The sequence below is a fragment of the Rattus norvegicus genome, chromosome X, assembly GCF_021556685.1.
Source record: "Rattus norvegicus strain SHRSP/BbbUtx chromosome X, alternate assembly SHRSP_T2T, whole genome shotgun sequence".
Taxonomy (NCBI): Eukaryota; Metazoa; Chordata; class Mammalia; order Rodentia; family Muridae; genus Rattus; species Rattus norvegicus.
In genome coordinates this window covers 130,398,776-130,412,077 of record NC_141554.1, presented here as the reverse complement: position 1 = coordinate 130,412,077, position 13,302 = coordinate 130,398,776, and the positions used below count along the sequence as shown (strand labels likewise).

The 13,302-nt window shown below is 37.3% G+C and overlaps 1 protein-coding gene across 2 annotated transcripts in view; it reads left to right on the top strand.

The window, feature by feature from the left end:
- Tenm1 (teneurin transmembrane protein 1) overlaps positions 1-13,302 on the top strand; it is an 889,292-nt gene that overhangs the window by 553,811 nt on the left and 322,179 nt on the right. For both annotated transcript variants that reach the window (XM_087599322.1, NM_001446957.1), the window contains 1 exon segment: positions 9,526-9,675. In XM_087599322.1, the coding sequence (XP_087455448.1) occupies positions 9,526-9,675 (150 nt within the window).

The window sequence follows — 13,302 nt, the reverse complement described above, 5'->3', positions numbered from 1 at the left end:
TAGAAACAGACAACACTAACAGACATGCAAACATCAATAGGGAAAAGCTTCGAAAGTTACAACCCTAGAAAAAGAACTACAGGCAACTAGGAAATTCTAGGAGTCAGAGAAATAGCTTTCTCCAAGTATGAAACCGCTAATAGGTTATTCAATACTAACCAGTTAGCACTGAAATATTATAATGCAAGTAAAACTAAAGAGACTGAGTATGGGGCTGGAGAGATGGCTCAGTGGTTAAGAACACTGACTGCTCTACCATAGGCCCTGAGTTCAATTCCCAGCAATCACGTGGTAGCTCAAAACCATCTGTAATGAGATCTGATGTCCTCTTCTGGTGTGTCTGAAGACAAGTGTACTCATGTATAGAAAATAAATAAATCTTTAAAAAGAGAGAGAGACTGAGCATGGCATATCTAGAATTATCTATGTATCTATCTATGTATCTATGTATCTATCTATGTATCTATGTATCTATCTTATCTATATCTATCTATCTATCTATCTATCTATCTATCCATCCATCCATCCATCCAGGTGAACTTATAAGCTGCTCCTTATTTTATGTTGGAATCTTACCTGGCTTGATCTTATGAATGTGTGGACAAGCAGAGGTGTCACAGGCTCCAAAGTACATCAGTCCTGCCGTGTTCAGAAGATATACTTTCATTCTTGGCCACACTGACCTCGACTCTTACAGGCTTCCTGCCCCATCTTCCATGATGGTTCTTGAGCCTTGAGATTTGAGGAAGTATAGGTTTCCCAGTTATGACTGGTGACCCTATAATATTCACCCCGCTCCTTTGCTCTTCTACATATATATTGTCATTCCAGTCATTATTGTATTTCATAAGTAGTGGACAATGGAATACAGGGTAACAGCTGAGTGCTGAGTTTAAAAAGGGACAGAAAAATGATGATAACAAGATTCCTGCCCATTGAAGCAAATATGTCAGCAGATATTTTCACAATACTTTGGTAGACTCAGTGCTATAGTTCAAAAGAAAACATATCTTTATGAACTATTCTAGGTAGTAGAAGTTATCATTGTTCAATAGAAGAATAATGTGAACAGCATATGTGATTTAAGATTCTATGAGGGACTTATTTAAAACACAAAAATAAGTGGGTAAAATAAATGTCAATAAAATTATATCAAAATAGCCTTTCAATATGTAATTGATATACAATTATAATTGTGGTATTATATAGTCCCTCTTTCATATTGCCTTTGACCCTGACTGGGCAAATTGTAAGTGCTCAGTAAATGCATGCATCAAGTGGCTATTGGAAAACACAGACCTAACTTATCCAACTTGCATTTATTTCTAAAACATTTCTATGGTCTGAATACTGTAGTTGTGTGTTTCTTGAAGGGGGTACAGTGAAGGAGCATTATAAGTTATGTTGCTAGATACCAACAGGCTCATTTAAGGGAAACAAAGTTCAACTTCCTAACAGACATTGCAAAGGTATATATGTAGTAACTTGATCCACTCTATAGAAATATGCAAGAAGGATTTCTGCTTTTCAACTTAGATATAAGATATGCAAGCTGAATAGCTTAGGCCCGTGTTTGGCTATGGACTGTGTTTGGCAACAGGAAACAGCATGCTATTCCAATTGTAAACTTAACTTTGTAATGAGCTTGTGATTTCAGGGCATAGCTCTTTACAGTTGGATAAAAGAGATCTAATAATTACAAATTGTATGGTGCTGAGCAGCAGGGAACATTTGTTAAAGGACCATTAGGAACTGTCATTCTTAATCTGTTGAGAAGACATTACTCTAGGATGATCTGAATTGGCATACATGTTCTATCTAGTCAGTGGATTTCACTAAAATACAAAGTAAGTAGTAACCCACGGAGAGCTGGCTAGAGTCTGCCTCCTTTCTAAGTATGTACATTTGTGTATACATCATTAAGAGCAACAACTTTAATCTTGCTTTGAATCAAGTACTATATTTATGTCTACTTTAACTCATTTGGAGCACTACTTGTGAAAATTTAACTTTATCAGTTTCTGTTTATTTCTTTATTGATGACCAGCTGAGAAGTAGGTTAGACCACTGAGATAACAGGATTATGGGACTAGTGATTACGGGCATGACTTTCTCTACTACTTTTCCTGACTGGCCTCACACTGAGCAATTTAATGCTCCTCACAGATTGCATGTAATCCTTCAGAGACTTTTGTATCTCTACTCTCTCTATCTGAAAGGGTTTGTTATAGATAATGGTTCTCAACCTTCCTAATGCTGTGATCCTTTAATACAGTTTCTCATGTTGCGGTAAACCCTAATCATAAAATTATTTTTGTTGCTACTTCAGAACTGTAATTTTGCTACTATTATGAATTATAATGTAAATATCTGATATGCCATCCCAACGGGGTCATGACACACAGGTTGAGCAACTCTGCTCTAGATATTCACGATGCCTCTGCATCACCCACTCTGTATTGTCAAATGCCACCATCCCTAAGAACCCCTTTTTGACAGCCCTGTATTAGTTGCTTTCCCTGTTGCTATGATAAACCAACTGGCAAAAACAACATATGGCAGAAAACGTTGGCCTCTGTTAGATGATATATTTCATCAAGACAGTGAAAGGATAGTAAGAGAAGTGGGAATCACATTGGATCTGCAGTATGGAAGCAAAGGGAGATGATTAGGTTCTCAGCTTTCATTCTTTGTTTAAATTCAGAGCAGGACTCGAGCCCTTATAATGATGTCAGCCACAGTTAAACTAGGTCTTCTGGTCTCAATTAACTTAATCTAGATAATCCCTTCAAGTATACCCAGAGGCTAATTTTAGAAGGTAATTCCTCACAGTAATTATCTGAGGCTTGTCTCTTAGGTGATTCTAGATTTTGTAATATTGACAATATTAACTATCGGCACCTATACCTGTTGTGATAGAATTGCGCCTCATGTCTGGATAGACCACACCAGGCCAATGCAGTTCCACGTGAGAAGTTTATTGTTGGGGGAGGTGGCAATGGAGACAAAAGGGGATTAATAGAGAGAAGGGGCGAAGGTCAGGAAGGGTCTGCCTTTTATTTGGGCTGTGACATAACTACTCGCAGGTAAAGGCGGGAAGTAAACCAAATGGATGCTGGGAATGTAAGACAATTGCCAATTGCCAGAGTAACAGATGCGCGGTTTCCTGTCGCCTATGGATGACGTCACCGCTGGGTTTGGAGGCGATCTGCAACTGACCAAAACACTGATTGGTTCCTGATACCAACAACACCTATATTTTCCCTCTTAGAACCTATAACTTCCTAAAACTATCTCGTTTTGTGCTTCTTCTCTTTTTCCATAAAAATTTTACTTCATCATTTATATTATACTACATATTTCCTTGGTTTATCTTAATCCATCACCACTTTCTGGATAACTCTGAACAGTAAAATAAAAAAGTTCCTTGCACAAAATAGTTATTTAATTAACAAATAAATATAACTTAAAATTGCTGTCTAGTTCTTGCCTTAATTCTATATAGTTGGTTCAGATGACAATACTTGGGTTTAAGACAGTCAAAAGGATTTGATTCATCTTCTTTTTAATCATCTTCTTTCCAAAGATGTCAGCCAATACATGTTAATAGGGCTATATGGATTGTTTATGTCTACTATCCATTTTAGCTGTGTGTGTGTGTGTGTGTGTGTGTGTGTGTGTGTGTCCACATGCACACATACACTAAGGCCTGGATTCAATATATATATAAAATGTAGTCTTTGTATTTCTCAATATAAGTTACATAATATAATAATTTCCAGTTTCTTCTATTTTATGCCTGCATCTCCAACATTGCTTGGCACATATTTTGAAAATTTTCCCAAATCAAAAGATAATCCCTACATGCCAATAAACTACTGCCAAAACATCTAGGGCTATATTGACAAAAATCACAAATTAGCATACTTTTATTGATTGCCTTTGTATAGGTAAACTATGATTGTTTCTAATATAATTCTGGAGTCCTTTAGTGGTCACAGTCTTTCTGCATATAAATGCACTGTTTGTATTTCTTTCAAAATTCACCATATGGAAATTCAATTTGGAAGAGGAGAAGGTCAGTCACCTTGCCTTGGTACCCTTGATCTGTAACAAGTAATTAACTTTCATTCTATACTCACACAAATATATATTCTAAACAGCTTGCTCCCTAGGCAACATATAATATACTTAAAAAATTATAAAGCTTCATTGCTGCTACAGAATGTTCTACTAATGTGTCCTTACCTCTGTATCAGCCTTGATTGGTTTGAAGCAGCCTATGTATTCTGACAGTAAAAAATAAATCCTCCTCTAACATATTTTAAAATGACAGTCTTTCCACACATATTTTTTCTCATTTTCTCATGCCCTCAGGAAACTGGTTGAACTTAAATAAGTATATAAAATAGCTCTTTTGGTCTTCAAAATGACACTCATTATGCCTTCTGTTATAAATGGTCAATCTAATTTCACAAAAATAATTGAACCAAGGAAATGAAATGCATTTCAATATGATTTGTAATATCAATAACTTAAAAATTATTTTGGGAACCAGAATATATCAAACTTTCTAACATAGTGATAAACATCTAAATACCTTGAATTTAGACAATAATAGTAACCAAATTGCATGTCCTTTGGCCAAGAAACCTCAGCAATGGCAAATAATATAGCTTAATCAATAGGATATATATTCCTCAAAACCATTATCCTTTAGTGTCAATTGTCTCCATTAATTGAAAGAAAAATTATCAAGCAGCTCTGGCTTTGATTCAAAGAAAAGGGAAAAACCAATTAAATGCTTCAAAGTTTTAAAGATAACTTAGAAATAACATGTTAGAAATCTCTTTAGCTTCAACTTAAAGTAGATGAATGATTTTTAAATGGACTCTCTGGCTAGTGTCTAGTTTTAGTCACCCACTCACGTGATATATATGAGTGATAGAAGTACAAATTAAATTCTCAAAGTTTCCCTAACAACATGAAGAAAAACGTGAGATGGTTTATGAACAGGTGAAGTGGGAACATAAAGACTGTTCGGAACATCAGTTGGATGGTGTTTTGCTGGGGCAAATGCATGAAAGTTGACACAGGTGTGAAAGGGTCAGACAGTTGCTTGATGGAATGTTTTGCTGTAGCAGACGCAAGCGTGTTCTACTAAGGCAAGCATGTGAAAGGACGTGAAGAAGGATTCTTTGCAAACAACCTTCATGTATTTGCCCTCCCTACATTGCTTAGTTGAGCTACACAGAGAGAAACACACCAAGAACCTTTTGGTGGTGTTCTGCAATTTCTTGAAGCTTCCGAGGACTCAAGCTGATTGGATGCACATGCCGAGGCAAGAACCATGCTGAAACAAGGCTCATGGAGGACACATGATGTTTGTTGGGTATAAATAGGACTCCGTGGAATGACAGAGACCTAGGTTTGCTGGTACAGCTAGCTGTGCAGTGTTTGTGGGTCTCTCATCTTCCCTGATCTTCGCTCCCCCTGAGAGTCACAGCTGAGAACTTCTGGTGTTCCTCTGGGTCCCTCCTGCTGACTCAAGCCAAGGCTGAGGCTTGGCTGTCTCTGCTAGGTAGTCCCACCACTGCCGATTCCTGTTTGCTATCTGACTCTACAGAACTAAACTGCTGATGTATCCTTGAAGTGTTTGGGAGTGGATCGAGCTACTACTGCTAACCTGTAAATTGAACTGCACATTTCCAAACCACACAGATAGGAGATGCTGCAAAGACCCTTCCTAAGCAGGTCCAGTTCCCCGTATCCTTTCCTTTCCACTACATCTGGTGCATGGTGAGCTACAAAGGAGGTTAAAGTGTTTAAGCACCATCATTAAAAATAAGGTTTGAAAAATTTGAAGTTAAAGACAGGTTTACTTTTTTCTTTTTGCCTTTTGGTAGAGTTTGTGAATTTCTGCCCTGGACATTATTCTAACATTCTCTCCAGTGGCCTCATTCACTCTCATAACTTCTACTCTTGACTCTGTGCATACATGTTTTTACAATTTGATTTTAGATTTAATATTATTTTCTAACATCAAACATCTTGTACAAAGCATTATTGTTGTTGTTGTTGTTGTTGTTGTTGTTGTTGTTGCTGTTGTTGTTGTTGTTCCAGTCCCGGGAACTCCATTTCTCTAGGGATGAATTACTTCATTCCACTCATCCTGCCTAAAACCGTCTTTTCAACTAGTTATCAATTAAATACAGATCTAGCTATAATCACTTATAAGCTAAGCGAAGAATCCCCTAAATATTTTAGTGGATCCACCATTTTTTCAGTTATTGTGGCTGTAAATCAAAACCATTTAAAAATAATTTCCCATTAATTCAAATGACAAATATGTGGGATTACTGGGGTCCCGTGTCCGCTCAACCACAGGGCTCCAGCCTCTCTGGGAGGGAGGATGCGGGAAGTTTGACTGCTCTTATCCCATGTTGCAGCTGTGTGTGTCTGGCGTCAGGTTGTGAGAAGCCATGGGACACTACGCCAGTGGCAAGTGCAGTCTGAGGGCCTGAGGCATGGGACACAGCCGGAGCTGGCTTGGAGGTTCCCGGCCTGCAAGGAGGCAGAACCGTCTGGTTCTCAGGCTCTTGGCCATCCAGATGCTGCTGGAGTGCCAAGGAAGAGCTGAGAATGAAATGGGGGCCTGCAGGGCTGGATCTAGCCCAGGGCTGAGGGGGAAAATGGGAAACTCCAGCTGGTACCCCGGCGAGAGTCTTTGTCTTGACTGGTTGGTGGTGGTGGGCTTGGACTTGGTGGTGGGTGCTGCTGGGAGCACAGGGAGACCTCTGGCAGCTCTATAGGCACAGGTCTTCTCTATCGCTCCCCACAGTGGATGCCATGAAAGAGGCAGTCTATGGTTTCAAGGCATTTATTGTCATGGTGGGAAATGGATGAGTAAAATCATTCCCATTTCTCAAAATGGAGGTAAGATTAAATACCTTTTGCTGGGAGGAAAGTCTGGGAAAGGAAGCTTCATTGGCTAAGCCTCCAGGACTTTAGGTATCTCATTATAACGGAGATCTGTCATGAGCCTACTTGACCTGTGGTTACATTCTTTACCTGCAAAGGGTCTTGGGGCATTGCCCTTACAAGACTGATGGTCACAAATTTATGGAGGGCTTCAGACCAGTGACCTGCCTGGCTTCCTGATAGTCAGGCAAAGCTCCTACCGTCTCTTTCGGGGTCTCCAGGGTTCAAACCTCCTCAACTGGGAACAAGGGTGTCTTTCACTGCCCCACACAAATAGATCTCTTAGTATGCCTATATGCATGCATGATATTTCTAGGAGACACACTATCACAACAAACTCCCAGATCCTTTGACCCTTACAATTTTTTAGTTCATTCTTCCGCAATGTTCCCTGAGCCTCAAGTACAACAGGCATTACTAAATTTACAATTTCCTTTTAATGAACCTCTATTGACTTCTTACTGTAAATAATTGAGACTCTTACAATAACACCTTAGTTGAGAAACTATTTTTCACCTACATTATGAAAATCCACTCCAATTTGTGTCTTTGATACATATTTTGCATTTCCCACTAAATTGTTTTGCATGATTATATTTATCTTTCTGCAAAACATATTTTGATATTATTCACTTGCCTTGAAACATCCAATAATGCCATTTGCTATCAAATTTAAATCCCTAATGAAAACTGACCATATAATCTTCTTAGAAAAATAATTATTTTTCTGTTTCTTAATAAATTAAATGTAAATATCTAAGTGTGGCACTCATAGTTTTCTAAAATATAGCCTCAAAGCTACCATTCTGGCTTTACCATCCATTATTTCCAAAGCTAAGCTCCAATGAGCCAAAACGACTTTTTTTGCTTCAAGCCCATTCTGTACATTACAAAGCCGTACTTTCTTCAGGGGAACCTCATCCTAGGCCATCTCTGTCATGCTTCAAAGCACGACATAAATATAAATATCTATCTCTAATAGTAATTCCTCTGTAAAGTCATTCTTCATCAATCTAGCTAAATTTAACTTATTTTTAATCCATTTGTCTTAAAATAGAAAATGTACAAATCATTTAGAGGAAAATTAAAATCATTCATAAGCTCCCAAACCATTAATATGTTACTTCCAACACATTCTTTTTCTAGATATGAATACACAGTCACACACGTTAACACAATTCAGATTATATAATTCATAGTTTTGGGGTGCCTGGTATTTTCATTTGATGATTCATGAATATTTCCCAGGTAGTTGTTTGACATCTTCAATATGATTTTAGTAACTATGTAATTTTGCCCTATTAATATACCACCAGATAATCATACACCAATTATATAGATTGTAACTTTAGAATATTATTATCAGATACTGTTATGGACAATAGAAACTAAATTTTTGAAACAAATAACAAGTAAAAATTTAATGTTTTGTTATATTCATGTTTTGTTTTGCTTTTATTAATAATGCCACATTACCTTGCACAAAATTCATTACGTTTTAATATTTTCATTCAAAATACATGTGTGATCATAGTCCTACATAATGATAATATGAAATATTTCTTAGTCTTCGGATAGAAAATTAAAGCTACATTATGTCAATTCTTCTACATAGCATTATGACTATCTTATATTTGTAATACTACCAAATCCTACCCTAATAGACATCTAGATTTTGATACCTGTAGCAATTATAAAGCACCTAATTTTACTAGGCAGACAGTAAATATTTGTCAAATAGGATTCATAAGGAAGTTCTCCTGTGTTGATACTTTTCTATCCATGTGGAGATCTCTTGGCGCCACTTCAAGGGTATTGGCAAGAATATTTACATTGCGCTAGGACAAGAATGTAAGCTCAAGCAATAATTTGACATTGGGCTAGGACAAGGTCAAGGCTGAAGATGAATACAGCTGAGGAATGTGTTCCTTGTATTTTGATCATCTTGTTAAATCCCTAGATACAGTGACCATGGGACTTTTTTTATTGCCTTGTTTGTTCCTTGACTATTTTGTTTATGCTTTGTTTGTTCTTTGACCTAGAACTGACCCTATTCTTTGTGTGTACCTAGAATAATATAAAAGCAAACTGGGAAAAATTAAACTTGCTGGAGTCATACTATAGTATTGTCTAATCGTCTTTTTTTCTTTAATCCTCACTCTATCCCTTGAGACCCTGTTGATTAACTGGGCTTGGTCATATCCACATTATCCTATAGTAGTTTCTGTTATAACTAGAGTTACATGACTAAGAAAAATGGAAACGGACATGAGCACAGCCCCAAGGAACTGAGAGCAATCCCCCTGTAATTGATTAACTAATCCTCCAATTTCTAAAACAACCTTTAGGATAACTTTCACCTCAGTGTTTTAATACCAGCTACTTGAGAAAATAGCTATATCTGTAAATATAGATATAAAACTCATAGTCCATTGGCTTAATTAAAAGACCTCTTACTAAACATTTTCAGGTGCAGAAAGAGAGCTGGTTTAGCAGCCTTCTAACTGAGTCAGAATGAGTTAATATACGCTTGTTTTCTTGCAGCAGTACACTTGTTTGGCCTGACGTGGCAGTTGCAACCAGTTGGACAGATCTATGCGAATGGAATTAGCAATGGGAACCCAGGGACCGAGTCTATGGATACTACTTACTCTCCCATTGGAGGAAAAGTTTCTGACAAATCAGAGAAAAAAGGTACAGTGACCAAAATGATTGATGAATTCTTGATTAATTTTTCCTAATTAAGTTATTAGGACCATATCTGGGATGGCTCCACTTCACATAAAATTTCATTATCACTTGAAAGAACTACTCTATGTGAAAAGAATAAGTCCATGTCTTGTGAAAGCAAATTTTCTTTGTCTCCAGTGATTTTGAGTATAGACCAATTAAAGTTTTCAAATACGTTGCCAATTTTGAAAATAAATAAATATTTATAGAGTGAAACATTCAATACAATAGAAATTTCATTTCACATATAACTACCCTGAAGCAATGTGGAATTTTGATTAAGTTCCCTTATGTCCTAGCCCAGCATTTATTTATAGATAACATTTTACAACGGTATATAGGAATTCCTTCTGTTTATAATAAGTAAAGACAGTTTCTGGTTCATGTAAAGGTGAATGTTTATAACAAAATGGGAAAACATGAATTATTTTCTAGGGAAACATGAATTCTTCCTTGTTGAAAGAAAATTACTCTGAGTCTTCAATTGTTTAAATTAACCAAACTGAGTGTGAACTGGGACACTTATTTATAATAAATACCACAATGCTAGCACTCCTGAATTCTAATTTACAATCAAACGATTTTAGTCTTAATAACCCAATAAAAATAACTAGAACCTGTGTTATGATTTCTCTTTAAATAGGTTTAAGTACAAAAGTATGCAGGTCATGTAAAACTTTAGTATGTCTATTTTTAAAGTAGCAATTGAGAACAAAACTATTCTGTTTTGGTTTTGGTTTTGGTTTTCAAAACAGGGCTTCCTGGAACTAACTCTGTAGACCAGGCTCGCCTTGACTTTACAGATCCACCTTCCTCTCCCTTCCTGGTACTGGGACTAAAGCTACGAGCCACCTTTCCTGGTTCTATCCCCTATTTTCGTAAGATAAAGTTAAACGAATAGATGAATGAAAGTGAAGTCAATGCTACCCTTACACACTTTTATAGAGGTGATAAGTTTCGTTTTGCTTTATTATTTTTAAATACAGAATCAGTTTATTTCCCCCTTATATGAATTAGTTATCTGTTTCATTGCTTTGGGTGGTGTTTTGGGGATTTTTTTTTTTGTCTGCTTTTGGAAAGATAGCTTTGTTTTGCCCCATGATTTAGTAAAAGTGAATATTTAAGGTTCAGAAAAGATGAGATTTTTGTTCTAATTTTCAATTCACAGTGCACTTTGATTTGCATCTCATTTCAGAATACTTAATTCTAGCCAGGACTGACCTTTCCCTGAAGTTTCACTGTTACTGCTCTAAGGAGGTGGGGCTGAAGGAAAGGGTCAGAAGTGAACAAGGAAAGGACCAGACTAAGCTCAGACTTTTCTTCTCTATGTCTTTTATCTACTTTTCCTTTCTTCTTTCTTCTTTCTTATTTGATTCTTTCACATCTGAAGACATAAAAGTAACCATCTGGTATTATCTTCCTAGGGACTTTCTTGTCATTCATGGTAAAAATCAGAAATACCTGTTTAAAGAAAATGGAAAATGCAGGACAGCAAAAGATGATGATCACATAGTTGTCATAAGATTATATTTAACTTTGCATTTGAATTCAAATGTCTCATGATTTTTTCCCAGAAACTAGGTTGAAAATAAAGGCTAAAACATTAAGTAACTCTATGTCCGAGATTGTTCCAGACACTTTACATGGATTATGTCATGAATGCAACCTTATGCTTCCCATTTTCAAGGGAAAAACAGAGGCAGAGAAAGGATAAGTGATTTACTTATGGTGAAAAAGCTAGAAACTACTTGACTGATCCCAGACCCTATTCTCTTAACTATTTTTTTTTTACTGTGTAGCTTTGACTCAGTACGATGCTGCAAAAAATACTTCCCCTTGAAATGAAATCAATGAAAATTGTTTTATATTCCTGCTGAATTATAAAACAAACATGGAAAACTATTTCAATTTAATAATTGATTTTTACTCTTTTCTTCTTATTGGATATTTTATTTATTTACATATTAAATGTTAGCCCCTTTCCTGGTTTCCCCCTCTGGAAATTCCCTATTCCATTCCTTTTCCTCCTGCTTCTATGAAGGTGTTCCCCTATCTACCCACACACTCCCACCTCACCATCCTGGGATTCCCCTGGTTCGTCAAGCATTCACAGGGCCTAGGGCCTCTCCTTCCATTAATGCCAGATAAGGCCATCCTCTGCTACATATGCAGCTGGAACCATGGGTCCCTCCATGTGTATTCTTTGGGTGGTGATTTAGCCCCTGGGAGCTTTTGGGGATCTGGTTGGTGGATATTGTTGTTCTTCCTATAGGGTTGCAAACCCCTTCAGTTCTTTCAGTCCTGTCCCTAACTCCTCCACTGGGGTCCCCATGCTCAATCCAATGCTTGGTAGCAAGTATCCATATCTATATTTGTCAGGTTCTGGCAGAGCGTCTCAGGAGACAGTTGCATCAGGCCCCTGTCATGCACTTCTTGGCATCCACTATACAGTCTGGGTTTGGTGTCTGTATATGGGATGGATCCCCAGTTGGAGCAGTCTCTGGATGGCTTTTCCTTCAGTCTCTGCTCCACACTTTGTCACTGTATTTCCTTTAGACAGGAGCAATTCTGGGTTAAAATTTTGTAGATGAGTGGGTGGCCCCATCCCCCAACAGGATGCCTTGCCTAACCTCTTGACATGGTTTGTACAGGTTCTCCCTCCCCCTTGTTGGGCATTTCAGCTAATTTCATCCCCGTTACATCCTGGGAGCCTCTTGCTTTCCTGGTATCTGGGACTTTCTGCTGACTACCCCCAGTTCCCCATACCCCATTGCTACACACCTCTGTTCAAATTCCTGACCCTCAGTATATCATCCCTGTCTCCTTCCACCCTGCACCCCCCTTTTTAAAAAATATCATTATATATGACCCCTTGTAGGTCAACCACATAATCCATGTCTGGCCCCACCCCTAAAGGTAATACGGCAACATACATTAGACTGGATCAAAATAAAAAAAGGGGGGCTGGGGATTTAGCTCAGTGGTAGAGCGCTTACCTAGGAAGCGCAAGGCCCTGGGTTCGGTCCCCAGCTCCGAAAAAAAAAAAAGAATATTCAAAGTTATATTTGTAGGAAGATGAGAGTTTGTAGGATGCTTGGGAGGAGGAGGCAGAAGGCAAGTGAATGTAATCAAAATGCATTAAATTGTCAAAGAATTACAAAATATTATTTTAAAAGAAGCATAATTATGTATTCACATACCATAAAAACAGAAGTGAAGCTATTTAAGGTGAAGAAACATAGCAGCAAAAGCAAGGAGTAGAAGGTGTAATGAAGAAAGATAAATTAAAGATCTATGATACACACAAACATGCAAACATATGCAAAGATATTAAAATCCATTACTTTCTATGCTAACTTAAATTTAACTATAAGGCAAAAACTTATTATGGAACTTTTTATATTAGGTGAGAGTTTTATAAAAGCATTTTGATCAGATTTACCTGCTTCCCTACTCATCCAACTTTCTATCCTTTTTATTGTTAATGGCCATAAAGTACAATTAGTACTGCCAAATATTCCCGGATATGTGACCTTCCACTAGAGCACGGTCAACTTAGCTGGGGCTATGCTCTTAAAGAAATTTAACTGT